The 25,169-nt window shown below is 64.1% G+C and overlaps 3 protein-coding genes across 8 annotated transcripts; 1 reads left to right on the top strand and 2 right to left on the bottom strand.

Moving 5' to 3' along the window:
* The first annotated feature begins 187 nt into the window (after positions 1 to 187).
* ABI3 (ABI family member 3) lies at positions 188 to 13,409 on the top strand. Of its 4 annotated transcripts, none has more exons than XM_053965093.1 (9): positions 188 to 371; positions 974 to 1,043; positions 6,998 to 7,165; positions 7,747 to 7,923; positions 9,253 to 9,338; positions 10,026 to 10,121; positions 11,274 to 11,446; positions 11,574 to 11,696; positions 12,250 to 13,409. In XM_053965093.1, exons 3-9 carry the CDS (start codon positions 7,031 to 7,033, stop codon positions 12,408 to 12,410), a joined length of 951 nt encoding a protein of 316 aa, XP_053821068.1. In that variant the 5' UTR covers positions 188 to 371; positions 974 to 1,043; positions 6,998 to 7,030; the 3' UTR covers positions 12,411 to 13,409. The 4 variants fall into 4 exon arrangements, with proteins under 4 accessions (XP_053821068.1, XP_053821069.1, XP_053821067.1 ...); XM_053965094.1 differs by having other exon boundaries at positions 188 to 495; XM_053965092.1 differs by lacking the exons at positions 188 to 371; positions 974 to 1,043 and adding an exon at positions 5,628 to 6,085 and having other exon boundaries at positions 6,998 to 7,072.
* On the bottom strand, positions 1,801 to 3,735 carry GNGT2 (G protein subunit gamma transducin 2). Of its 2 annotated transcripts, XM_053965099.1 has the most exons (3): positions 3,663 to 3,735; positions 3,206 to 3,301; positions 1,801 to 1,973 (listed from the first exon to the last, which is right to left on the bottom strand). In XM_053965099.1, exons 2-3 carry the CDS (start codon positions 3,287 to 3,289, stop codon positions 1,848 to 1,850), a joined length of 210 nt encoding a protein of 69 aa, XP_053821074.1. In that variant the 5' UTR covers positions 3,290 to 3,301; positions 3,663 to 3,735; the 3' UTR covers positions 1,801 to 1,847. The 2 variants fall into 2 exon arrangements, with proteins under 2 accessions (XP_053821074.1, XP_053821073.1); XM_053965098.1 differs by lacking the exon at positions 3,663 to 3,735 and having other exon boundaries at positions 3,206 to 3,341.
* On the bottom strand, positions 13,404 to 21,671 carry PHOSPHO1 (phosphoethanolamine/phosphocholine phosphatase 1). Of its 2 annotated transcripts, none has more exons than XM_053965095.1 (3): positions 21,555 to 21,671; positions 17,652 to 17,721; positions 13,404 to 15,359 (listed from the first exon to the last, which is right to left on the bottom strand). In XM_053965095.1, the coding sequence occupies exons 2-3, from the start codon at positions 17,694 to 17,696 to the stop codon at positions 14,607 to 14,609; spliced, it is 798 nt and encodes a 265-aa protein (XP_053821070.1). In that variant the 5' UTR covers positions 17,697 to 17,721; positions 21,555 to 21,671; the 3' UTR covers positions 13,404 to 14,606. The 2 variants fall into 2 exon arrangements, with proteins under 2 accessions (XP_053821070.1, XP_053821071.1); XM_053965096.1 differs by lacking the exon at positions 21,555 to 21,671 and adding an exon at positions 21,184 to 21,280.
* Positions 21,672 to 25,169: the final 3,498 nt, after the last annotated feature.

The following is a 25,169-nucleotide window of genomic DNA, read 5'->3' as shown; positions in this document are numbered from 1 at the left end:
CGCAATATCGCATTTCTATTGGCCGAGACCTTGCTTTGTACCGCCTGCCACTTCAGCGAGCCCCCAGGAGCGGGTTCGCGCCCTCCGTTCTCCACCGCTGATTGGCTGAGCGCACGTCACTCAGGCAATCCCGCGTTGCTATTGGCTGGGAGCGCACTTTGTCCCGCCTCCCCCCTCAGCAGCCCGGAGCCCTCATGGCGGGTTCGAGCCCTCACGACGCTGCCCTGAGGGCCGGCATTGTCCCGAATCCCCTCAGAGGCGGCTTAGCCGGCTCTGACGCACGTTCGCAGCCGTTTAACGTCGATTAACGGGTCAATCCCCTCCGGCCGCGGCCCGGTTATCCCCCCGGATTAGGGGCAGCTCAGGCCCCGGTGGGTCTGATCACCTCAAGGCCATGACAAAAATATACGACTTTTAATTTTTTTTTTTTTTTTTAACCTAAATAGCCTGAAATTGTCTTGGAGCAGTGGCCAGGAGAAGGAGCAGCACCTTTGGGTGCGCCCCAAATTAATTACGGAGCATCTCACATTGGGCTCCATCACCCCCCAAAAAAATAGGATTTTACACTCTCCAAAAAAAAAAAACCACAACAGATCCAGCCCCACTAAGGTTTTAAAGACAAAAAAACAAAGGTGGAGGATTAAAAGAATAATGTCAGTCACAAGCTGGATCTTGGGACCGTGATGTCTGCAGCTGTAGCGAATAAAATCCACCTCGGGGAGGAAATAAAACCCACAAATTCTATTTTTTGGAGGGCATTTTTTTCCTGCAAGAAACAGAGGCCGTGGCGGTGCTGGCGGGTTTATTGAGCATCTGCGAGAAAGAACAAAACCACCTCGATTTTGGGGGATTTTTGGGGGATTTTTGTGGGATTTTGGGGGCCCGGGAGCGCAGGGAGGGGGTTCTGGCAGCGCTGGGGACTCCGTGCACGAGGAAAATCCATTTTTTTTCTGTTTTCTCCTCCTGTTTTTAGGGTGTCGGGAGCGCCTTTGCCCCGTGGCGAGGCTGAGCAGGGATCCAGAGGCAGAAAACACCGCTCCAAGGTGGGATCCAGAGGGATTTCCTTGGGATTTAACCGGGCTGGGAGGAGAGCAGGAGTGGGACAGCGCCCCGAGGGACTCCAAAATCTCTTTTGGGGTCGATGGTCTTGGGGCAGTTCTGGGAGAGTTTTTCCCACCAAGATTAAATGGAGAAAAAAAAAAAGAAAAAATCCTGGGAAGGGATTTTTTTTTTTAAAAAAAAAAAAAAAAAAGCAAAACGGCTGCGGACAGCAAACCTACCCCCACGGAATTCGGGAGCTGGCTGTGCCTTGGGGTTTTCTCTGTCAAGCAGGGGATTAAGTTTATCCCCAAAAAAAATTTAAAAAAAAAACAACAAAAAAAACCTGTTTGCAGCAGCCCTGCGGTGCTGGGGGATGGCTCCAGGTGACACCAGGGCCGATTTTCCAGGGGTTTTCCAGGGGGGAAGGAGGTGAGGCGGTGCTGGTGGCACCTCCCTCCTTCCCAGCCCATCCCAGCCGGAATCCCGGGGGTGGGCAGCGGCTCTTTGGGATCTTTGGGATAGAGGACAAAGCTGGCATCCCCCTGCTGAAAATGCAGAAGTTCTGCTTTTTTTGTTTTTTTTTTTTTGTTTTTTTTTTCTCGTGGGAAACCAAAGCTCAGCTGCGGCGCCCCGGCAGGGTGGGGCTTTGGGGGTTTTTAATTTTTTTTTTTTTCCTTTTCTTTTTTTTTTTTAATGGTTCGTTTCTCCTTCTTTTTTTCTCCTTTTGCTGCGCTAGGGTTCTGGGCTGCCCGGGGCCGGGGTCAGACTGGAGGGGAAGCGGGACAGTGCCGGGGTGGCCTCGGGGCTCAGCTGATGGTGCAGCCGCCCTTCTCCTTGAAGGGGTTCTTGTCCTCGGGCACGCCCTTGAGCAGCGGGTCCTCGCCCGCCATGGACTCGATGTACTCCTTGATCTCCTTGCCCGTCTTGGACACCTGCCCGGGGGAGACGCTGCCAGTGCGGGGGGATCGGCCCCGGGATCGGCCCTGGGATCCACCCGGGGATCTGCCCTGGGATCAGCCCCGGGATCGGCCCCGGGATCGGCCCCGGGATCGGCCCCGGGATCTGCCCCGGGATCGGCCCTGGGATCTGCCCTGGGATCTGCCCTGGGATCAGCCCCGGGATCTGCCCTGGGATCAGCCCCGGGATCTGCCCTGGGATCAGCCCCGGGATCGGCCCCGGGATCTGCCCTGGGATCTACCCCGGGATCTGCCCTGGGATCTACCCCGGGATCTGCCCTGGGATCGGCCCCGGGAATCGGCCCTGGGATCGGCCCTGGGATCTGCCCTGGGATCGGCCCTGGGATCTGCCCTGGGATCGGCCCCGGGATCGGCCCTGGGATCGGCCCTGGGATCTGCCCTGGGATCTGTCCCAGGATCAGCCCTGGGATCTGCCCTGGGATCAGCCCCGGGATCGGCCCTGGGATCTGTCCTGGGATCGGCCCCGGGATCTGTCCCAGGATCGGCCCTGGGATCTGCCCTGGGATCTGTCCCAGGATCTGTCCCAGGATCGGCCCTGGGATCGGCCCTGGGATCAGCCCCGGGATCTGCCCTGGGATCGGCCCTGGGATCAGCCCCGGGATCTGCCCTGGGATCGGCCCCGGGATCTGCCTCCGGGATCTGCCCCGGGCCGCAATGGGCGAGCGGGGCACCTGCACGGGGTGGGGCGTGCCAGAACTGCCCCTGGGGTGTCCCAAGTAATCCCTGGGGTGTCCCAAAACCACCCCTGGGGTGTCCCAAATAATCCCTGGGGTGTCCTAAAACCACCCCTGGGGCATCTCGAAACCACCCCTGGTGGGTTCCAGAGCATCCCAAGGCATCCCTGGGGCACCCCAAAAACAGAGCATCCCAAATCCCCCCCCACCCCCGGGGCATCCCAAATAATCCCTGGGGTGTCCCAGAGCATCCCAAATAATCCCTGGCGTGTCCTAGAGCATCCCAAATAATCCCTGGGGTGTCCTAGAGCATCCTAGAGCTTTAGGGGCACTGTGGGTGCTCCTGCCTGGCTTTGGGGGTGGATTTCAGGGCCTGGGGTCCTTTTCCTTCCCCCCAGTGGATTTCAGGGCCTGGGGTCCTTTTCCTTCCCCCCAGTGGATTTCAGGGCCTGGGGTCCTTTTCCTTCCCTCCTTTTCCCTCCCTCCCTGCCGTGGGCGCAGCGAGGCACTCACCATCTGCCTCTCGTTCTTCACCTCCTTCTTCAGCTGGTCCAGCTCCATCTTCAGCAGCTCCTTCTCGGTCATGTCCTGAGCCATTGTGCCCTGGAACTGATTTTTGGGATTATTGCTGGGGCCCTATAGGATTGTGACCCCCCCCCCAACAGCGTCCCTGACCACTGCCCAGGAACATCTTCCCAGCTTTCCCGAGGAATTAAACACATCTCAGCTTCCATTTCCCCCAGCTTTTCACAGCACGGCTCCTCCGTCACCCTGAGCTGCGTTTTGCACTCCCTGCACGTTTTTGGGACCGTGGAGGTTGAGGAATCCCATCTCTTTTTCCCAAAAAAAAAAAAAAACCCATGGCACGCAGGCATCCCTGGGGACACCGCCAGCCCCGGGAGCTCCCAAAAACCGTGGGGAAAGCAACTGCAGGTGCCTAAATCCCCCTGGAGGCAGCAGAGGAACTCACCTGGGGGGCCGGGGGCCGCCCCTGTGCGCGCTGGGGCCGCTCAGAGCCCCATGGAGGGGAGAGGAGAGGCTGCTCCGGCAGCTCTGCGCTCCCGGCGCCGGCGGCAGATGTCTTGGCTCCTAAGCTGATAATGGACTCAGGAGCCTAAGCCGGTCAGGTGTTGGGAATTAGCCCCAAAGCCCGGCCTAATCGGGCCGGGGAGGGGCCGGGCCACGAGGGTGGCTGGGGTCCGGCCCGGACAGACCGGGAGCCCCCCGGGCCTGCCCCGCACGGCCGAGCCTGCGGCGTGTCCCCGGGAGTGACCCCGGGAGTGATTGCTGAGAGTGACCCCTGGGAGTGACCCCCGGGAGTGACCCCTGGCAGTGACCCCGGGAGTGACCCCAGGAATGATCGCTGGGAGTGACCCCCGGAAGTGACTGCTGGGAGTGACCACTGGAGTGACCCCTGGGAGTGACTGCTGGGAGTGACCCCGGGAGTGACTGCTGGGAGTGACCGCTGGAGTGACCCCTGGGAGTGACTGCTGGGAGTGACCGCTGGGAGTGACCCCAGGAGTGACCCCTGGGAGTGACCCCTGGGAGTGACCGCTGGAGTGACCCCTGGGAGTGACCCCAGGAGTGACCCCTGGGAGTGACCCCTGGGAGTGACCCCCGGGAGTGACCCCAGGAATGATCACTGGGAGTGACCCCTGGGAGTGACCCCGGGAGTGACCCCTGGGAGTGACCCCAGGAATGATCACTGGGAGTGACCCCGGGAGTGACCCCGGGAGTGACCACTGGGAGTGACCCCTGGGAGTGACCCCAGGAGTGACCCCTGGGAGTGACCCCAGGAGTGACCCCTGGGACTGACCCCTGGGAGTGACCCTAGGAATGATCGTTGGGAGTGACCCCGGGAGTGACCCCAGGAGTAACCCCCGGGTGTGACCACTGGGAGTGACCCCTGGGAGTGACCGCTGGGAGTGACCCCGGGAGTGACCCCAGGAGTGACCCCTGGGAGTGATTGCTGGGAGTGACCCCGGGAGTGACCCCTGGGAGTGACCGCTGGGAGTGACCCCGGGAGTGACCCCTGGGAGTGACCCCAGGAGTGACCCCCGGGAGTGACCCCTGGGACTGACCCCCGGGAATAACCCCTGGGACTGACCCCAGGACTGACCCCAGGAATGACCCTGGGACTGATCCCCAGGACTGACCCCTCGGGAATGACCCCGGACTGAACCCCAGGAATGACCCTGGGACTGACCCCCCGGGAATGACCCCGGACTGACCCCCAGGACTGACCCCCAGGAATGACCCCCAGGACTGACCCCGGGACTGACCCCGGGGGTCACGGCTGCTTCCCCCGGTTTGGGAGGGTTTGGGCCCAGGGGGGTCCGGGGGCAGCTCCGTGCCGGTGCCGGGGCTGCGAGGAGCCGGACCGCAGGAAATCCATCATTTCCCTCGGGATGGGCTCAGGAAGGGCCCGGCCCCAGGGCTGGGGACAGAGCCCGGGAGGCCCCAAGGAAGCACCTGCGGGTGGAGGAGGAGCGGAGGAGAGGATGCAGGGGCTTTCCAAGCACCGGGGAAGTGGGAATTTCCTGCGGGGATGTGAAACGTCGCCAGCGAGGGGGGCCGGGCACCTCGGGGGTCACCGGGCACGTCCCGCTGTGCCCGGCGCGCTGCCAGCTCCGGGAGAGGCTGCACGGGGCTGCTCCGGGAGGGGCGCCTGGCACCGGCGGCATCCCGGCATCCAAGAACATTCCCTTCCCTGTGCCTTCACCGGGCGGGCGAGGCGCGCAGCCAAGGGCAGCGAGAGTTCCGTGGATTCCTGGACGTGCCCGAGCCTGGCTCGGCCCCAGCCCCGGGAGGGCGGCGCTGGCTCGTGGGCGGTGGGAACAGGTGGCAGGGACGGGGGTCAGGATGATGTTGGGGTCGGGATCCTTTTGGAGTCAGGATCTTTCTGGGGTCGGGATCCTTTTGGAGTCGGGATCTTTCTGGGGTCGGGATCCTTTTGGAGTCGGGATCTTTCTGGGGTCGGGATCCTTTTGGAGTCAGGATCCTCTCGGGGTCACTCCCCGAGCTGCAGCCCCGGTTCCCCGTGACTCACATCCTTCCCCGCTGCCATCCCCCGGCCCGGGGCTGCTGTCCCCACGGCCGTCCCCACGGCCGGGGCCCCGTGGCTTCCTCCCCGCCGGCCCCCCACTTGTCCCCGGCAGGGCGGGGTGTCCCTCTGGGGGGGACGGGGACACCGCGGCGCCCGCGGGCCCTGCGTCAGCACCGGCAGCGGCTTCAAAACGCGGCAGCGGGGAGGAAGTGGGAGCGGAGCCCGGCGCGATGTCGGAGCTGGAGCGGCTGCGGCAGAGCGACATCCCCGCGGGCCGGCAGCGGCTGCGGGAGCAGCACGGCAACCTGCTGCGGGTGGCCGAGTACTGCCACAGCAACTACCTGCAGGTCAGCGCCGGGCCGGGCCGGGCCGGGCCGGGCTGGGGGCGATGCCAGCCCCGCGGGGTGGCTGCTGGAGTTGTGCCCCGGGAGCCCGAGCATCCCCGCTGGCTCCCGGCCCGGCTGCCCCTGCCGCTCCGTGCTGCGTTTTGCCCCTGCCTTGGGTTCTCCGCTGCTCCCCAGCAGCTCTCGCGGCGGTTTGGGGTGGAGGGAGGGTTCTCCAGGGGGTCGGTGCCGCTGGAGAAGCCTTGGGAGAGGGCTGGGGCCAGCAGCGTGTCACAGGGGCTGGGAGGTGGCACCTGGCAGGGCCTGCACACGCAGGGCGAGCGCGAAGCTCTGCTGGTGCATCCCTTCTCCTCCTCCTCCTCCTCCTCCCTGCCTGGCTCACTGAGGGCCGGGGACAGGAGCTTAGCAGATGAAGGCAGAAGGGAAATGCCCGCTCTGGCCCTCCCTGCCGGGCAGGGGTGCCCGTGTCCCCACCAGGGCCGCGGCCACCGCCAGCCCCGAGGCGGCTCCGAAGGGCCCGGAGCCAGCGGGGCAGAACCGAAGGGAAATGAGCTGAGCTATTCCGAGAGCTGAGAGCCCCAGCTCGGCTGGGAGCCCCAGCTCGGCTGCTGCCACCACCAGCTGTCCCACACGTGGCTCCTCTGGCTGTCCCCAGGGGTGGCCGGAGGCTGAGCCGGGCACTCCGTGACCTCCGGACCTGCCGGGGCATCATTCCCGGCAGGAATCCCGGGGCATCATTCCCGGCAGGAATCCCGGGGCATCATTCCCGGCAGGAATCCCTGGATCCTCCCGCCCGCCCGCCGGCGCGGCGGAGCCGAGGGAACTCTGAGGCATTTGGAAAGCAGAAGGAAACACCTCCGGTGGCGGTGGCAGGCGGGGGAGGGCTCGTCCCACGGCCGGCTCTGTCCCCTGCAGGCCGGCGACAAGAGGAAGGCGCTGGAAGAGACGATGGCTCTGAGCACGCAGTCCCTGGCCAGTGTCACCTACCAGGTCAGCAGCCTGGCCACCGCCTTCCTGCGCCTGCTGGACCTGCAGGCGGCCCAGCTGCGCCAGGTGGAGGCTGACATCACCTGCGTGGCACAGGTGGGACCGTCCTGGGGGGTGGCCTTGGGCTTTGGGCGGCTCCGAGGGGCTGGAGACCCTCCCTGGTGACCCTCGCAGTGCAGAGCCACCTCCGGGCTGGGCAGGAATTGGTCTCGGGGGTGTTTTCCCGTCACACCTGCAAATCCCAAAGTGGCCCCCGAATCTCTGAGCGGGAGCTCAGAGCGTTGGCCTGGCCGCCACACCGTCCCCGTGCCGGAGCCTGGCCTCGTCCTCGCGGAGCTTGGGGACACTGCTGCAGGGTCCCGTGGCCACCCCGCCTCTTCCTGGCACCTGGGAGCCACCTGGAGCCGCGGGAGGGGACAGGACCCTGTGGCCTCGGGGGGGTGGCTGAGCCCCTCACGTCCCCCGCCAGGGCCACGTCCCCCACTCCCTGCTTTGGGACGGATCCGCTGCGGTGACATCGGGGCCGTGGTGGGGCACGGCAGGAGCTGCCCCGTAGCAACCCTGATCCCCCATCCCCTCCCTCCCGGGCAGGGACGCGGGGCTGGCAGGGACGGTGGCCCCCCGGGGGAGGGGGGAGAGCCAGGGACGGGACTCTGGGGACAGTGTCACCTCGGCAGAGCGTGGACGTGCACAAGGAGAAGGTGGCGCGCCGCGAGATCGGCGCGCTGACCGTCACCAAGAGGTTCCTGAGCTACCAGAAGATCGTGGCCCCCCCGAGCCCCCCCGTGCTGGAGCCCTATTACAGGAAACCCCTCAGCTTCAGCGTGCTGGACGACATCGGCCACGGGGTCAAGGTCAGCACCAGGGGTCCCACGGGGGGGGCTTGGGTGGCGCTTCTCAGGCCCCAGTGTCCCCGGTGTCCCCAGCGCTGCCCCGAGGGGTGCACGGGTGGCTCAGACCCCTCCTCCATGGAGCACCGGGGTCTGTCCGTGCCCACTCAGCTCTGGGGGCCTGGCGCCCCACAGAGCTCCGGGAAACCCCACAGGACGGGTTTGGATGCCTCAGAGCCCCATGGAGCCTTTCCCTGCTCTGAAAGGTTGCCCGCAAAAGGGTTTTGGAGGCCTCACAGCCCCACAGATCCTTCCCCACTGCAGAAAACCCCCACAGGAGGGCTTTGAAGCCTTGCAATTCCTCTGATCCTTTCCCACCCCAGAAGGCACACACGGGATGGGTTTTTGGAGCCCCATGGATGCTCCCCCACTGCAGAAATCCCCCATGGGAGGGTTCAGAGGCCTCTCAGCCCCACAGAACCTCCCCCAGTCCGGAAAACCTCCACGGGAGGTGTTCAGAGGCCTCCCAGCCCCAGCAGGGCTGGGGAAGCGGCGCCGTGGTGGCCGCGGTTCCCACGGCGCCGCTGCCTCGTGGCCGCCCCCGCAGCCCCGGCGGCCCCGGCTCCTTCCGCTCGCCCCCTCGAGCCCCAGGGGCTGCTTCCCTTGGGGGGGGAATGTCACAGCCCTGGGGTGCCCGGAGGTCACGGGGCTGGGACGTCACCTGCACGTGTCCCCGTGTCCGTTTGTCCCCATGACCCTGTGTTTGTGTGTCCCATGTCCCCGTGTCCATGTGTCCCCATGTCCCTGTGTCCGTGTGTCCCCATGACCCTGTGTTTGTGTGTCCCATGTCCCCATGTCCGTGTGTCCCCATGTCCCTGTGTCCGTGTGTCCCCATATCCCTGTGTTTGTGTGTCCCATGTCCCTGTGTCCGTGTGTCCCATGTCCCTGTGTTTGTGTGTCCCATGTCCCTGTGTCCGTGTGTCCCCATGTCCCTGTGTTTGTGTGTTCCATGTCGCCGTGTCCGTGTGCCCCCATGTCCCTGTGTTTGTGTGTCCCCGTGTCCCCGTGTCCGTGTGTCCCATGTCCCTGTGTTTGTGTGTCCCATGTCCCTGTGTCCGTGTATCCCATGTCCCTGTGTCCATGTGTCCCATGTCCCTGTGTTTGTGTGTCCCCATGTCCCCGTGTCCGTGTGTCCCATGTCCCTGTGTCCGTGTGTCCCCGTGTCCCCATGTCCGTGTGTCCCGTGTCCCCATGTCCGTGTGTCCCATGTCCCCGTGTCCGTGTGTCCCATGTCCCCGTGTCCGTGTGTCCCATGTCCCTGTGTCCGTGTGTCCCCGTGTCCCCGTGCCGCAGGACACCAGCACGCAGCTGTCCCGCACCGGCACCCTGGCTCGGAAAAGCACCAAATCCTCCTCGGCACAGGCTGCGGGAACGCTGGGGTGAGACGGGCCGGGGCGTGCCCGGTGGCCCTGCTGTGTCACCGAGGGGTGGTGGCACGTGGCGTGGGCTCTGTCAGGGTCCCATCCCATCCCGTCCCACTGATCCCAACCCATCCCATCCCATCCCATTGATCCCATTGATCTAATTGATCCCATCCCATGGATCCCATCCCATTGATCCCATTAATCCCATTAATCCCATCCCATCCAATTCCATTGATCCTGTTGATCCCATGCCATCCCATCGATCCCATCCCATCGATCCCATCCTGTCCGATTGATCCCATCGATCCCATCCTGTCCCATCGATCCCATTGATCCCACTGATCCCATCGATCCCATCGATCCCATCCTGTCCCATTGATCCCATTGATCCCATCAATCCCACTGATCCCATCCCACTGATCCCATCGATCCCATCAATCTCACCTCATCCCATTGATTCCATTGATCCCATTGATCCCATCGATCTCATCCTGTCCCATTGATCCCATCAATCCCATCGATCCCATTGATCCCATCTCATCCCATTGATCCAATCGATCCCATTGATCCCATCTCATCCCATCCATCCCATTGATCCCATTGATCCCACTGATCCCGTCGATCCCATCGATCCCATCTCATCCCATTGATCCCACTGATCCCACCCCACGCCATCCCGTCGATCCCGTCCCGTCCCGGCAGGAGGAGCAGCCGTGTCCCCGAGCCGGTGCAGCCGCCCGTGGTTCCCGCGGGGAAGCTCCCGAGCAGCTCCTGCAGCTCCTCCCCGCTGCCCCCAAGGTACCGGCGCAGCTCCCGCGCCTCGGGGGTTTGGGGGCAAACCCGGGGGTCTGGGGGGATTCGCTGCCCCGGCAGGGCTCGTGTCCCGAGCAACGGGCTCCTTTAGGGAGAGCGGGAATGGTGGGGGAGAAATCATGGGGAATAAATGGTGGGAGAGAAACGGTGGGGAAGGAATGGTGGGAGAGAAATGGTGGGGGAGAAATCATGGGGAATAAATGGTGGGGGAGAAATCATGGGGAATAAATGGTGGGGGAGAAATCATGGGGAATAAATGGTGGGGGAGAAATCATGGGGAATAAATGGTGGGGGAGAAATCATGGGGAATAAATGGTGGGGGAGAAATCATGGGGAATAAATGGTGGGAGAGAAACGGTGGGGAAGGAATGGTGGGAGAGAAATGGTGGGGGAGAAACGGTGGGGAATGAATCATGGGGAATAAATGGTGGGAGAGAAATGGTGGGGAATAAACGGTGGGGGAGAAACGGTGGGGAAGGAATGGTGGGAGAGAAATGGTGGAAAATGGTGGGGAATAAATGGTGGGGGAGAAACGGTGGGGGAGAAAGGGCGGGGAATAAATGGTGGGGAATAAACGGTGAGGAATAAACGGTGGGGAATAAATGGTGGGGAATAAATGGTGGGAGAGAAATGGTGGGGGAGAAATGGTGGGGGAGAAAGGGTGGGGAATAAACGGTGGGGAATAAACGGTGGGGAATAAATGGTGGGGAATAAACGGTGGGGAATAAATGGTGGGAAATGGTGGGAAATGGTGGGGAATAAATGATGGGAAATAAAAGGTGGGAAAGGGTGGGACATAAATGGTGGGAAATGGTGGGGAATAAATGGTGGGAAATGGTGGGGAATAAATGGTGGGAAATGGTGGGGAATAAATGGTGGGAAATGGTGGGGAATAAATGGTGGGAAATGGTTGGAAATGGTGGGAAAGGGTGGGAAATAAATGGCGGGAAATAAATTGTGGGAAATAAATGGTGGGGAATAAATGGTGGGAAATGGGGCACGGGGTGGGCAAGGGTTCGCACAGCTGCAGAGTCTCGTGCCACACGGTGCCACCTTGTCCTGGCACGGGAGAGTGTCTGCGCTCAGGGTGGGGACGGAGCCAGCCCCCGCTGCGACACTGCTGCTCCTCCCCCCCAGCTCCAGCGGGGCCCCGGCAGCTCCTGGGGACGGGATTCCTGCCCCGCCACCTCTGCCAGCGCCACCCCTGCTGGCACCGTCCCCTCCGGGGCCACCCCCGCCTGCCGCTGCCATCCCACCTCCGCCACCCCTCCCTGGGGACCTGCTGCCACCCCCGGACCTGCCGCCCCCAGGTGAGCGCTCAGTGCCCCGGGGGGGGTGACAGGGACACGGGGGGGGGGGGCAGCGTGTGACCCGTCCCCGTCCGTTCTGGGGGGCGGCGAGCCCCTTCATGCCTCCCCCCTTCCGGGGCTTCCGCAGCCCCCGGTGACCTCGAGCCGCTGCCGCCGCCCTCGGCTGTGCCCGACTTTGGGGACCTGGAGCTGCCACCGCCACCAGCCGCAGAGGACCCCCCGTGGGCCCCGGAGAGCTACCTGGAGAAAGGTACAGAGGGTCCCAAACCCCCTGGGGAGAGGTATAGGGGGTCCCAAACCCCCTGGGGAGAGGTATAGGGGGTCCCAAACCCCCTGGGGAGAGGTATAGGGGGTCCCAAAACCACTGGGGAGAGGCACAGGGGGTCCCAAAACCACTGGGGAGAGGCACAGGGGGTCCCAAACTCCCTCGCAGAGGGTCCCAAACCCCATGGGGAGAGGCAAGAGGGTCCCAAACCCCCTGGACAGAGGCACAGGGTACCCAAACCCCCTGGACAGAGGCACAGGGTACCCAAACCCCCTGGACAGAGGCACAGGGCTCCCAAACCTCCTCACCACGGGTCCCAAACCCCCTGAGGAGAGGCACAGGGCTCCCAAACCCCCTCACCGCGGGTCCCAAACCCCATGGGGAGAGGCAAGAGGATCCCAAACCCCCCGGACAGAGGCACAGGGCTCCCAAACCCCCTCACGGCGGGTCCCAAACCCCCTGGATGCCCCGGCCCAGCCCCTGCCCGCCACGCCCGGCGGTGCCGCGGCGGCTCCAGGCGCGTGTCGCCGTCCCGCAGTGGTGGCCCTGTTCCCGTACGCGCGGCAGAGGGACACGGAGCTGTCGCTGGAGCCGGGCGCGCTGCTCTTCGTCACCCGGCGCCGCCCGGACGGCTGGTGCGAGGGCGTGCGGGGCCAGCAGCGCGGGCTCTTCCCCGGCGCGTACGTGCAGCCCCTGTGAGCCCCGCGGGCCCCGCCTCGCCTTTCCTCGGGATTTCGGCTTCGGCACGGCCGGGAATGCCCGGGGATGGCACTGCTGGCACTGCTGGCACTGCTGGCACAGCTTCCAGAATGTTCCCCCTCTTGCCCCGGGCCTCCTCGGGAAGGTTTGGAGCTGGGACACGGAGCTGGGAACGCGGCGGGGTGGGAGCTGATCCCGGGATGACAGCCCTGGATCCCAGCCCTGGATCCCAGACCTGGATCCCATTCCTGGATCCCAGCTCTCGATCCCAGCCCTTGATCCCATTCCTGGATCCCATTCCTGGATCCCAGTTCTTGATCCCATTCCTGGATCCCAGCTCTGGATCCCATTTCTGGATCCCATTCCTGGATCCCATTCCTGGATCCCAGTTCTTGATCCCATTCCTGGATCCCAGCTCTGGATCCCAATTCTTGATCCCATTCCTGGATCCCAGCTCTCAATCCCATTCCTGGATCCCAGTTCTTGATCCCATTCCTGGATCCCAGCCCTGGATCCCATTCCTGGATCCCAGTTCTTGATCCCATTCCTGGATCCCAGCTCTGGATCCCATTTCTGGATCCCATTCCTGGATCCCAGTTCTTGATCCCAGCTCTCAATCCCATTCCTGGATCCCAGTTCTTGATCCCAGCCCTGGATCCCAGCCCTGGATCCCAGCCCAGAACAGGACCCTGGCCACGGAGCAGACCCTGCTGCCCCGTGGGCTCCAGGGATGCCCCAGCCCCAAAACCCCACCCCAGAGCATCCCCCTGACCCCACTCTGCCGCTCCAGGGATGCCCCAGCCCCAAAACCCCACCCCAAGGTGTCCCCTGCTCGTCCCCATCTTGTCCCCTGCTCGTCCCCTTTTCCCCCCCGCCGCTCCAGCGCCGTCCCCCGCGGCCGCAGCGGCCCCAGGAGCAGAAGCCGCGCTCGGAGCCGCTGCCCAGCCAGGCCCGTGCCCTGCGCTCTGCTCCCTGCAATACAGGAGCTCCGTCTTGACAGATTTTGTATCTTTAATTCCATGGCTTTGAGTTCCACACAGTCGAACAGGAGGAGGAGGGACGAGGGCGAGGGGGTGCGACAGAGGAGGAACAACTCAGGGCTGCTTTGGTTATTTCCTGCCGGGGTTCGGGGTTCCGGGGCTTTGGGGGGGTCAGGGCCGCCCTTAAGGCTGTGGATAAACCCAGGAGAAACCCAGGATAAATCCAGGAGGAGCCAACCCCAGAGAGCAGCGGGTCCTGGGGGTGGCCCCTGCAGAGTGCAATTAGAAGGGGTAATTAATACTGCGGCGGGGAGGGGGACACGGCCGGGGGGGGGGGTTTGGCCTCTGGGGACCCGGTGCCAGAAATGTCCCCCGGGGGGGGGATTGTGGCACCTCGCGGGTGCCCAGGTCAGGGGGAATTGACCTTCCCTGGGGAAACAGGGGCCCCGCACGATCCAGGAAACGGCTCGGGCAGGGAGGGGACGCGGGGACACCGCGGGGACACCGCGGGGACACCGCGGGAGAGGAGCGGGGCTGGGAGGGGCGAGGCCGGGCCCTGCTCCCACGGGGGATGCGGCTCCTGTGCCCGGCGGGACGGGGCCGGAGAGGCTCTGCCCCCTTCCCAAAGCTCTCCTGGTGCTCCCGGCACGGTTTATCCCGAGAATGAACCCCCAGGGACAGCGAACCCCAGAGCAAGGCTTGGGGTGGGGTGAGGGGGGGCCAGGGAGCAGGGATTTCCCAGCCGGAATTCCCGGTGGGATCGGGAGCCCAGGGAGCAGGGATTTCCCAGCTGGAATTCCCGGTGGGATCGGGAGCCCAGGGAGCAGGGATTTCCCAGCTGGAATTCCCGGTGGGACCGGGAGCCCAGGGAGCAGGGATTTCCCAGCTGGAATTCCCGGTGGGACCGGGAGCCCGGGGCCAGGCAGGCCAGGGGGAGGACGGCAGGAGCAGGGACGTGCCCAGCCCACGGGGAGCCGGCTGCTGGATTTTTAGGAATTCTCTTTTCGAGCTCGAAAGGGAAAGGAAGCAACAACTGCACCAAAAATCCCCGTCAGGGCGCAGGGGCCGGCCGTGGCTCCGGGGCCGGGCAGGGCCAGAGGCCCGCAGAAAGTGCTTCACTGGCCAGGAACGGATCTGGGCAAGGCAGGAGAACACGCCGGGAGCGGGGCCGAGCCAGCGGAGCCCAGCCGGGGCCGCCAGCCCGGCGCCGCGTCCCTCAGCATTTCCTGCGGAGCAGCTCCTGCAGGTACCGCGCCACCTCCGCCGCCGACTCCCACGGCACCACGGCGGCCTGGAAAGCCCCGGGCTGCTTCTCCTGGCTCTCCTGGATCAGCCTGTGCATGGGGTAGCCCTTCCTGGGGAAAGCCACGTCCGCCGCCGTCAGAGTCCCGGCGGGGCAGAAGTCGTTGGCGCCGTCCCCCACGTAGAGGACGCGCTGGAACTCCACGTCCTCGCGCGCCCGCTCCGCCAGGTACTCGCCCAGAATCTTCCTCTTGCACATGTTGGCCGGGCACTCGAGGCACTTGTGGCTGTGGTAGGGCCCCAGCGTGAGGACGCCGCGGCGGTCGAAGCTGGCCGGGTTGCTGAAGATCTTGCGGAAGAGCGAGCGCACGCCGGCCGCCCGCAGCTTGGCCTCGATGCCGAAGGTGTTGGCGTCGGAGATGAGCACCAGCTCGAAGAGCTCCTGGTGCTTGGAGAGGAACTGGAAGAGCTCGGCCATGCCGGGCGAGAGCGGGATGTTCTCGTAGGCGGCCCTGAGGTCGGCGGGGCGCACGCCCTGCTCGCCCAGGAAGGCCAGCACGCGCTGCATGTGCTCGTTGTAGGAGCCGCCGCGCGGGCTCTGCCGCAGCGCCTCGGGCAGCGCCCGGCCCCGCACCACCGACTCGTCGCTGTTCTCGTCCACGATGGTCTCGTCGAAGTCGAACACCAGCAGGAACCGGGGCGGCCGCGCGCCGGCCATGCCCACGCCCTGCGGGGGACGGACGGACAGACAGACCCTGCTGTCATTGAGGTGTGGGACAGACAGACAGACCCCGCTGTCACTGGGGTGTGGGACAGACAGACAGACCCCGCTGTCACTGGGGTGCGGGACAGACAGACAGACCCCGCTGTCATTGGGGTGTGGGACAGACAGACAGACCCCGCTGTCATTGGGGTGTGGGACAGACAGACCCTGCTGTCATTGGGGTGTGGGATGGACAGACAGACCCGCTGTCATTGGGACAGACCCGGCTGTCATTGGGGTGCAGGACAGACAGACAGACCCGGCTGTCACTGGGACAGACCCTGCTGTCATTGGGGTGTTGGACAGACAGACAGACCCCGCTGTCATTGGGGTGTGGGACAGACAGACAGACCCCGCTGTCATTGGGGTGTTGGACAGACAGACAGACCCCGCTGTCACTGGGGTGTGGGACAGACAGACAGACCCTGCTGTCATTGGGACAGACCCTGCTGTCATTGGGGTGCAGGACAGACAGACAGACCCCGCTGTCATTGGGGTGTGGGACGGACAGACAGACCCTGCTGTCATTGGGGTGTGGGACAGACAGACCCGCTGTCACTGGGGTGTGGGACAGACAGACAGACCCCGCTGTCATTGGGGTGTGGGACGGACAGACAGACCCCGCTGTCATTGGGGTGTGGGACAGACAGACAGACAGACCCGCTGTCATTGGGGTGTGGGACAGACAGACCCGCTGTCACTGGGGTGCGGGACAGACAGACAGACCCTGCTGTCACTGGGGTGCGGGACAGACAGACAGACCCCGCTGTCACTGGGGTGCGGGACAGACAGACAGACCCCGCTGTCACTGGGGTGCAGGACAGACAGACAGACCCCGCTGTCATTGGGGTGTGGGACAGACAGACAGACCCCGCTGTCATTGGGGTGTGGGATGGACAGACCCCGCTGTCACTGGGGTGCGGGACAGACAGACAGACCCCGCTGTCACTGGGGTGCGGGACAGACAGACAGACGGACCCTGCTGTCACTGGGGTGTGGTGGCACCAGCCGTTCCCAGTCCGTGCCAGGGAGGACAAACCCCGCTGGCACCGGGACCTGGTGGCCACCGGGCCGGCCCCACCCGGGGCTGCCGAGCCCAGCCGGGCCGGAAGGGGTTAATCCCCGCGGCCAGGCCCGGCCTAAACCCTCATCCTGCCCAAAAGGGATCGCCCTGCCGGGCTAATCCGGGCCGGAGGTCACTGTGCCACCCCCGGGACCAGCGGGGCCAGCGGGGCCAGCGGGGACAGCGGGGCTAGCGGGGACAGCGGGGACAGTGGGGACAGTGGGGACAGCGGGGACAGCGGGGACAGCGGGGACAGTGGGGACAGCGGGGCCAGCGGGGACAGCGGGGACAGTGGGGACAGCGGGGCCAGCGGGGACAGTGGGGACAGCGGGGCCAGAGGGGACAGCGGGACCAGAGGGGACAGTGGGGACAGCGGGGACAGTGGGGATAGTGGGGACAGAGGGGACAGTGGGGACAGTGGGGACAGAGGGGACAGTGGGGACAGCGGGACCAGCGGGGCCAGCGGGGCCAGTGGGGACAGCGGGGACAGTGGGGACAGTGGGGACAGTGGGGATAGTGGGGACAGCGGGGACAGTGGGGACAGTGGGGACAGCGGGGCCAGAGGGGACAGTGGGGACAGCGGGGACAGTGGGGACAGTGGGGACAGCGGGGCCAGAGGGGACAGCGGGGACAGTGGGGACAGTGGGGACAGCGGGGACAGCGGGGACAGTGGGGACAGTGGGGACAGCGGGGCCAGAGGGGACAGTGGGGACAGTGGGGACAGCGGGGCCAGCGCGTCCATGGGATCAGGGAATTTCCGGCCTTGGGAAAGAGCTCCGGGATCAGCGAGGCCGACCTTGGACCCGGCACACCTGGGCTGGGACAGGGGGGACAGCTGGGACGGGGGGGGACAGCCCAGCCTTGTCCTCCTGTGCCACCTCTGGGACAGGGGGCACAGCCCGGGGGGTCAGGCGGGATTTTAGGGGCGAGTTCCTCCCCCGGAGGGCAGAGGAGGCACCGGCACGGCTCCCCAGGGAATGGCCCCATTCCCGAGGCCCCAGGGACGCCCAGGGTGGGATTTTGGGGTGATCATGGGGGGGGATCCCTCCCAGCTCGGGACATTCCCTGAACCCAAAATCGGCCCGGCCTGGCACCCCCCGCTGCCCTCAGCCCTTCCCGGCCGCTCCGGGGTGGAATTCTGCACTTTGGGGAGCCGAGGTCCCCTGGGGCCGGGCGGGGACAGTGGCACTGACCTTAAACAGGCATGGCAGCCCCACGGCCTGGCAGCACCTCCTCATGCTGGCACCATCCCCGGGCCGAGGGCTGCAAGGCACAGAAAAGAGGGAATTCCGTGAATCCCGGGGCTTTTCCCTGGATATTCCCGAGCCCGGGAGCTTCTGTTCCACGGTGGGGGAACTGAAGGAGAGCAGAGCCCGTGTAAAGCCCCTGATCCCTCCTCATTCCCCGTCAGGGCAGCGAGGGAACAGCAAAAGAATTAAAAACAAAAAAAAACAAAAAAAAACAAAAAAAAAAGGGAAGAGCGAAAAACCCTGGGAAGAGAAAAAAAAAAAAAAAAAAAAAAAAAACACGAAACAGCAACAACAACAAAAAAACGGGAACAACAAACAAAAAAAAACCCACGGGAACAGCAAAAATTAAAAAATGGGAATAACAAAAAAACTGGGAACAGAAAAAAATGGGAATAGGAAAAAACCTGGGAACAGAAAAAAATGGGAATAGCAAAGAACCTGAGAACAGGAAAAAAAAAAAGGGGAATAGCAAAAAACCCCGGGAGCAGCGGCCCTGCTCCAAACCCCCTCGATTTTCTTCCAGCATAATTAATTTGGGGTTTTCCTTTGGATGGAGACATTCCCCTGGGATGAGACCAAGGCGGGATTCTGCCGACCTCTGGTGGTCCACGGCGAGGGGAAACCTCCCCGAAAATCACTGAGCCGGCTGGAAATTGGGGAATTCCCGCTGGGAATGGGAGCCGGGGCCGGGAGGATCCCGGGGATTTGGCGGCAGCAGCAGGAAGGTTCTGCGGCTGAAGGTGATTTGTGGGGATTTGGCTGGACCGGAGCCCGGCTCCCGACTATTTTGGGCACGAACACGACCCATGACTCGGCTGGAATAAAAAACCCGCGGCTGCGGTGGCACCTGGCGCAGGGAAACGGAGCCCGGGCTGGAAATGTTGGGAAAAAATCCCTTTTTTTGTGAGGCCTGGAACCGCACGCTGGGTGTTTCTCTGCTAAAAAAAGCCCATCAGAACTTGAGGGTTTATTTACAGACAGAATCCGGAGCCAAACAACGCCGCAGCCAGGCTGGGAGCGGCTTCCAAAGCGGGAGAGACGGAAAAAATTAGGGATTAAACAGGAAAGAGGAGCTGGAATTTTGGTGGCTCCTTGGTCACTGCCAGAAGCGAGGAAATAATTTGGGATGAAGCCCCGGGGAGAGTCTGTGGTGCTGGGAGGCAGGGAAAGAGCCCTGGGGACACTGAGGACACCGGGCCGGGAGCTGTGGGGGCAGCGTGGGCACCGGCAGTGAAACTGCCCCAAAAAAAACTCCTCTGGGGCCGAGGGTTTGGGGTTTGTGGGGTGGGAAAAGTTCCAGGGGCAGAGCTCGGGGTTTTGGGGCAGGTGAGGTCGGACAGAGCCCCTGGGGAGCCTCCCAAGGAGCCGGGGAGATTTGTCCTGGACATCAAAACCCGGCCCGAGCTGGGCCAGAGCCCCCCGGGCCCCTTTGGGCTCATCCCGAGCTCCGCGGGACGGATCCCGTGGGATTTCCGGGGAAAACGCCAATCCAGGGAGCAGCGGGACAATCCCGGCCACGTCTCCCCGCAGGAGCTCGGAGCATCCCCGAGATGCGGCTGCAGGAGCTACTCACCCCAAAAACGGCCCCAAAAACGGCCCCAAACCCATCCCAAAACTGTCCCAAACCCGCCCCAAAAACGGCCCCAAACCTGTCCCAAAATTGTCCCAAACCCGCCCCCAAAACGACCCCAAACCCATCCCAAAACTGTCCCAAACCTGCCCCAAAAACGGCCCCAAACCCATCCCAAAACTGTCCCAAACCTGTCCCAAAAACGGCCCCAAACCCGCCCCAAAAACGGCCCCAAACCCATCCCAAAACTGTCCCAAACCCACGATGAATGGGATCAAAATAGGCCCCAAAACCGGAGGCAGCGTTATTTGGGGATTGAGTCCCAGGCCGGTTATTTCGGGATTGAAATCCTCTGAGGGCTGTGGGGGCTCCCGGCATCCCACAAAACCCCACACCCTTGGGATATGGAAAAGGAAATGCCACCCCAATAAACCAGAGCTCAGCCAGCCCGGGCTCTGCAATTCCCAGCTCCACCCCTGATCCCGCTCCCACGGGAGGGGAAAAAACAATTTAGGAAATCTGCCGGAGCTCAATGAATCCACGGACACAGCCAGCCGGCCCCTGCCGGGCAGCGGGAAGGGAAATCCCGGCCGGAGCGGATCCCGAATTTTGGTTCTGGATGGGGCAGAGAGAAGGGAAATCCCGGCCGGAGCGGATCCCGAATTTTGGTCCGGGATGGGGCAGAGAGAAGAGAAATCCCGGCCGGAGCGGATCCCGAATTTTGGTCTGGGATGGGGCAGAGAGAAGGGAAATCCCGGCCGGAGCGGATCCCGAATTTTGGTCTGGGATGGGGCAGAGAGAAGGGAAATCCCGGCCGGAGCGGATCCCGAATTTTGGTCCGGGATGGAGCAGCCGGGAGAGCCTTCCCGCAAATAAAAGCGGCTCCCTCGGGAAGCGAAGCAGCCGCATTTCCCCCCAGAAAAGCGCAGCCGGAGGGACGGAAAACCAACGGGATCATTGCTCCGGAACAAAGGTTTCAACCCCCCGAGTTTGGGCTGAGGTCGGAAAACGCCTGGGAAATGCTGGGAATCCTTTCCCGGCCCGGATTTCGGGGTTTTGGGGATCTCCGTCCCCAGAGCCGAGGGAGGAAGGGCCGGAGCCGCCCGCGCCCTCCTGGTCCCCGCGGCTTCCCCGAAATCGGCCCCGCCGCGCTCGGTCCCGCCCCGGCACCGGAGAGGAGCGGCCGCGGGGAGCCGGGACCGGGATCCGCTCCCGGAGCCGGGAAGTGCCGGGATACCGGGAGGATTCCCGGGGCAGCGGCGCCCTGGCCCCGGCGCTCTCTGAGCGTGCCCGGTTCGGAGGTTTTTAACCCCAGAGCCGATTTTGGTGCGTTCAATATTCGGGATTTTAACGAACTCAAACCCAGCTCCGGGACAGAATTCCCGGGAAACCGAGCGGGGAGAACCCCGCTGCCCCAAAAGCCGCGAGGGGAGAACCGGGACCGGGGCACGATCCCGCCGCCGCTGGAATCAAACCCGACCCGCTGCGAACCCCGGCTCCCGAAAGAGGAGAAAACGCGGGAATTAACGGGAATCCCCGGAAAGGAGCGCTCGGAGCGGGTCCCGCCAGCCCCGGGGTCCCCTCGTCCCTTCCCGGGCTCCGCTTTCCCCGTGAATTCCCGGCACGGGCACGGGCACGGGCACGGGCAGAGCCTTCCAGGTCACCTCGGGTGACGGGGCTGCTCCGGCTTTTCCCGGTGTTTGTTTTTCCTGCCGGGAATCCGCGGCGTTACCGCAGCCCCGGGTTCGGCCCCGGAACGCGGCGGTTCGGGGGATCCAGCCCCGGATCCCGGAGCCCGCCGCGGCCGTGGCCTCTCGCCCGGTGCCACCGGGCCCGGCAGCGGCTGCGGCTGCGGCTCCGGTACCGGCACAGACCCTCCCCGAGCTCCGCGGCTCCCCCCGGTACCGGCGGGGCTGAATCGCGGCCGCTCCGTGCCCGGGTGACACCTCCTGGTACCGGTAGGGTCCAACCGGGCGCGGACCGCCCCGGTACCGGCACTATCCGCCCCAGTCCCGGCAGGGTCCAACCGAATCAGGACCCCCCCTGTACCGGCAGGAGCCGCCCCGGTACCGGCAGGGTCCAACCGTATCGGCACCCCCGGTACCGGCACCATCCGCTCGGCTCCCGGCAGGATCGCGCCGGGTGGAGACCCCCGGTACCGGCACCACCCGATCCCGGCAGGGTCCAACTAGGGAGAAACCCGCCGGCACCGGCAGCAGCCGTGGCGGATCCGGCATCTCCCGGTACCGCCGCGGTGCCGCCTCTCGTCTCCTTACCGGGTCGGAACCTGCCGGGAGCGCCCGGTCCGCCCCGGTGCCGGAGTGCGCGGGGGCGGCGCGGGGGCAGCCCGGGCTCGGGGCCGCTCCGGGGCCGCTCCGGGGCCGCTGCGGGGCCGGTTCGGGGCCGGTGCCGCCGCTGCCGCGAGCGCGGCCCCTTTAAAGCGACGCCACCGGGGCCGCGCGGAGCCGCCGCAGTGCGCCGACGTCATCGCCCGCGCAGCCAATGGCGGCGCAGCTTCCCCGCCGCGGAGGGGCGGGGCCAGCCCGGGCCGCGCCCCCTTTCGGAGGGGCGGGGGGAGCGCCCCGCGCGGGTCCCGCCGCCGCCCCCGCCCCGCTGCCAAAAGTTGCCAAATCGGGAAAAACCAACAAAAACCCGGGTTCCCCCCGCCCCCCGGGACCCGCTCCGCTGCTGTGTAACCGGAGCCGTTTGGGGGGGGAGAGTTCTGCCCCCGAAGCCAAGCGCGGCGCCGAGGCTCCGAGTGAGAAAAACGCCCGAATTGTCCCCAAAATAACGGCGGGGACGGGCGGGCGGGGGGGGGAGGGGGGGTCCGGCCCCGCCGCGCTCCGTGCCCGGCCCGGCCCCGGCCGCAGCGGGCGGGGCGCGGGGCCCCCGCGCTAATTTTGGGAGCCGGGACCGGCAATTGCAGGGCGGCGGTGCCAGGGCAGCGCCCGCCGGCCCCGCGCCCCGCCCGGGCTCCGCCGCTATCGCGGGGGCCGCAGGAGCCGCCGAGATAAAAATACCGGGGCAGCGCCCTCGGAGCCACCGGGCCGGGCTGGGCAACGCGGCGGGGAGAGCCAAGTCCCGGCAGAGCTCGGGTTTTTTTTGGTTTTTTTTTTTTGTTTTTTTTTTGTCGGTTTTTAATTAAAAGCGTCCAGGAGTGGAAAGGCGCGGCCCGGATTCCAAAGGTCGGGAAAAGCCGCGGGGATCGCTCCCGCCCGGGCTGCAGGCTGGCGGTGCCACGTTGTCCCCGTGCCGGAGGCAGAGCCCCGAAACTCGGGATTTTGCTCGTTTTGGTAAAATTCTCTCGCAGGGCAGAGCTCGGAGCGGTCCTGGGACCTTCCCTGGCTCCCCCGGCCCTGCCCCACTCCTGGGGAATGCCAGGGAATTCTGTCAGGGAATCCTTTCAGGCTGACATTTCCGGGAATTCTTTCAGGGATTTCTTTTATCCCCTCCTCAGCCTGGGACTCTCCGGCTCCGGGATTCGCTCCCGCTTCCCCCCGGGACATTTCCCCGCCCTGGAGCCGCTCCAGCCCCGAGAATCCAAAGGGGGAATTCCCCACGGGCTCCTGCCCCTTCCCGCCGGGATCCAGCGGGGCCAAGACCACCCCGGGATCATCCCGGACCCATCCCGGACCCATCCCGGGATAACCCGGATCCATCCCGGGCTCATCCCAGGCTCATCCCGGACCCATCCCGGGATCATCCCAGGCTCATCCCAGACCTATTCCGGGATATCCCGGAGTCATCCCGGGATCATCCGAGGCTCATCCCAGGCTCATCCCGGACCCATCCCGGGCTCATCCCGGACCCATCCCGGGATCATCCCGGACCATCCCAGCCCCGGGAGTTTGGCAGGGGCGCTCCCGGTGATTTTCCACTGCGGAGAGCCGCGGGGAGCAGGCGAGGACAGAGCCGGGGCGGGCGCTGCTGGCAGCTCCTGAGCAGCCACGGGAGCCTTTTCCCAACCCCTGGACCCGCCTGGATTCCCGCAGGGGCCGGGCCAGCTCCTGAGCAGCCACGGGAGCCTTTTCCCAACCCCTGGACCCGCCTGGATTCCCGCAGGGGCCGGGCCAGCCCCGCTGGCTCCGGGTTTGTCCCGGATTTTGGGATTGCGGCAGCCCCGGCGCTGTCCCCGCGAAGGTTGGGAATCCTGGGGATCCGTGGGATCAGAGCTCCCGGAGCCCTGCGGGTTCTTGGGGGGGCTCTGAGGGAAATGAGGCTTCCCGAGGGAATTCCTGCGGCTCAGGAAACTTCCAGCTGCAGCCACTCCCCTCCTGCCGCCACCAAAATGAGTCCAAAATCCAGGATTTCCATTAGAGCAACGCATTCCCGGCGGCTGGATAAAATTCCGTGATCAATAGGAGGGGAAAAACCTCCGGGAAAAAAAAAAAAAGGCAGAAAATTCCGTTTATCCCGTGGGATGAACTTCCCGCTCCTGCAGGTGCCCCCGCGGGAACACGGGGAGCGCCCGGGGCTGGAGCCGGGACCTTCCCGAATTCCCCAAATTCCCCCTGCGGAGCTGGGGTTCAGTCGGGGCCCGCCGGGAATCAGAGTTTTCCATGGAATCGTGGAACGCTTGGGGTGGGAAGGATCTCAGAGCCCACCCAGGGACAATTCCCACCGTCCCAGGGTGGTCCAGCCTGGCCTGGGACATTCCAGGGATGGGGCAGCCACGGATTCCCTGGGAATTGCATCCCAAAACCCCCCCCATCCCCGCCCTCCGGCCGTGGGAAGCCATTCCCTGCGCCCGGACCCTTTCCCTGCTCTATCCCCGTTTATTTTCTGCCCCACCAAACCCCTGGGAATCGGGGAAATGATGGATTTTATCCCTCGGGAAGAGCCCAGAGCCATCCCCACATTCCCGGTTTTACTGCTCCGGCCGGGAATGCCCCTCCTCCCCATGGAAAAGGCTCTGCCTGGACAGAAACCCGGGAATTCTCCTTCTCCTGCCGCTGCTCCAACACCTGGAGCACATCTGGATGCGGCAGGAGAAGGAAATGCGGGATCTGCCCCCGAGGGAGCTCTGCCCGCGGGAATTCCCGGGAAAAGCCGGCTTGGGAACCAAAACCGGGGGGGAAAAAGAAATCCCTGCCTGGGAGGGAATTCCCTGGAATGTCCTGGAGCACCCCGGGATCGGGGAGGGGACCCCGGCTGGGATTTAAGGTCCCTTCCCACCCAAACATCCCGGGACTCCCTGGGGAGGAATTCTTTATTTAGGAATTCTTTAGGAATCCTTTAGGGACATCGGGAACGTTCCCGAATCCAGGGAATGCTCCAGGAGCGATCCCGGCAGCTCCACCGCCCTCTCCTGGCTCAGCCTCCCCAAAATGTGGCTCGGGTTAAATCCCAAACCCTCGGGAAGGAATTCCCGGGAAAAGGGCAGAGCTCTGGGGGAGCCGATCCCGGCTTCCACCGAGGAATAAAACGGGAAAAAGCAGCGAAATAAAACGGGAAAAAGCAGCGAAATAAAATGGGAAAAAGCAGCGAAATAAAACGGGAAAAGGCAGCCAAATAAAATGGGAAAAAGCAGCGAAATAAAATGGGAAAAAGCAGCGAAATAAAACGGGGAAAAGCAGCGAAATAAAACGGGGAAAAGCAGCGAAATAAAATGGGAAAAAGCAGAGAAATAAAATGGGAAAAAGCAGCGAAATAAAATGGGAAAAGGCAAAATAAATGGAGGGGGGGAAAAAAAGAGCAGAATAAATGGGGACAATAAGGCAAGGTAAAGTGGGAAAATAAAGCAAAATAAAATAGGGAAAAAGCAAAATAAAACGGGGGGAAAGCAGCAAAATAAATTAGGAAAAGAAAGTAAAATCAAATGGGAAAATAAAGCAGAAGTGGCAGGTGCAGAAAGGAGGGAGCACCCGGAGCAATCCCTTGGAGTTTCCCAT

The sequence above is a fragment of the Vidua chalybeata genome, chromosome 26 (genome assembly GCF_026979565.1).
Source record: "Vidua chalybeata isolate OUT-0048 chromosome 26, bVidCha1 merged haplotype, whole genome shotgun sequence".
NCBI classification, from domain to species: Eukaryota; Metazoa; Chordata; class Aves; order Passeriformes; family Viduidae; genus Vidua; species Vidua chalybeata.
The sequence above is the reverse complement of the archived record's forward strand: the minus strand, read 5'-3'. Positions and strand labels throughout refer to the sequence as shown.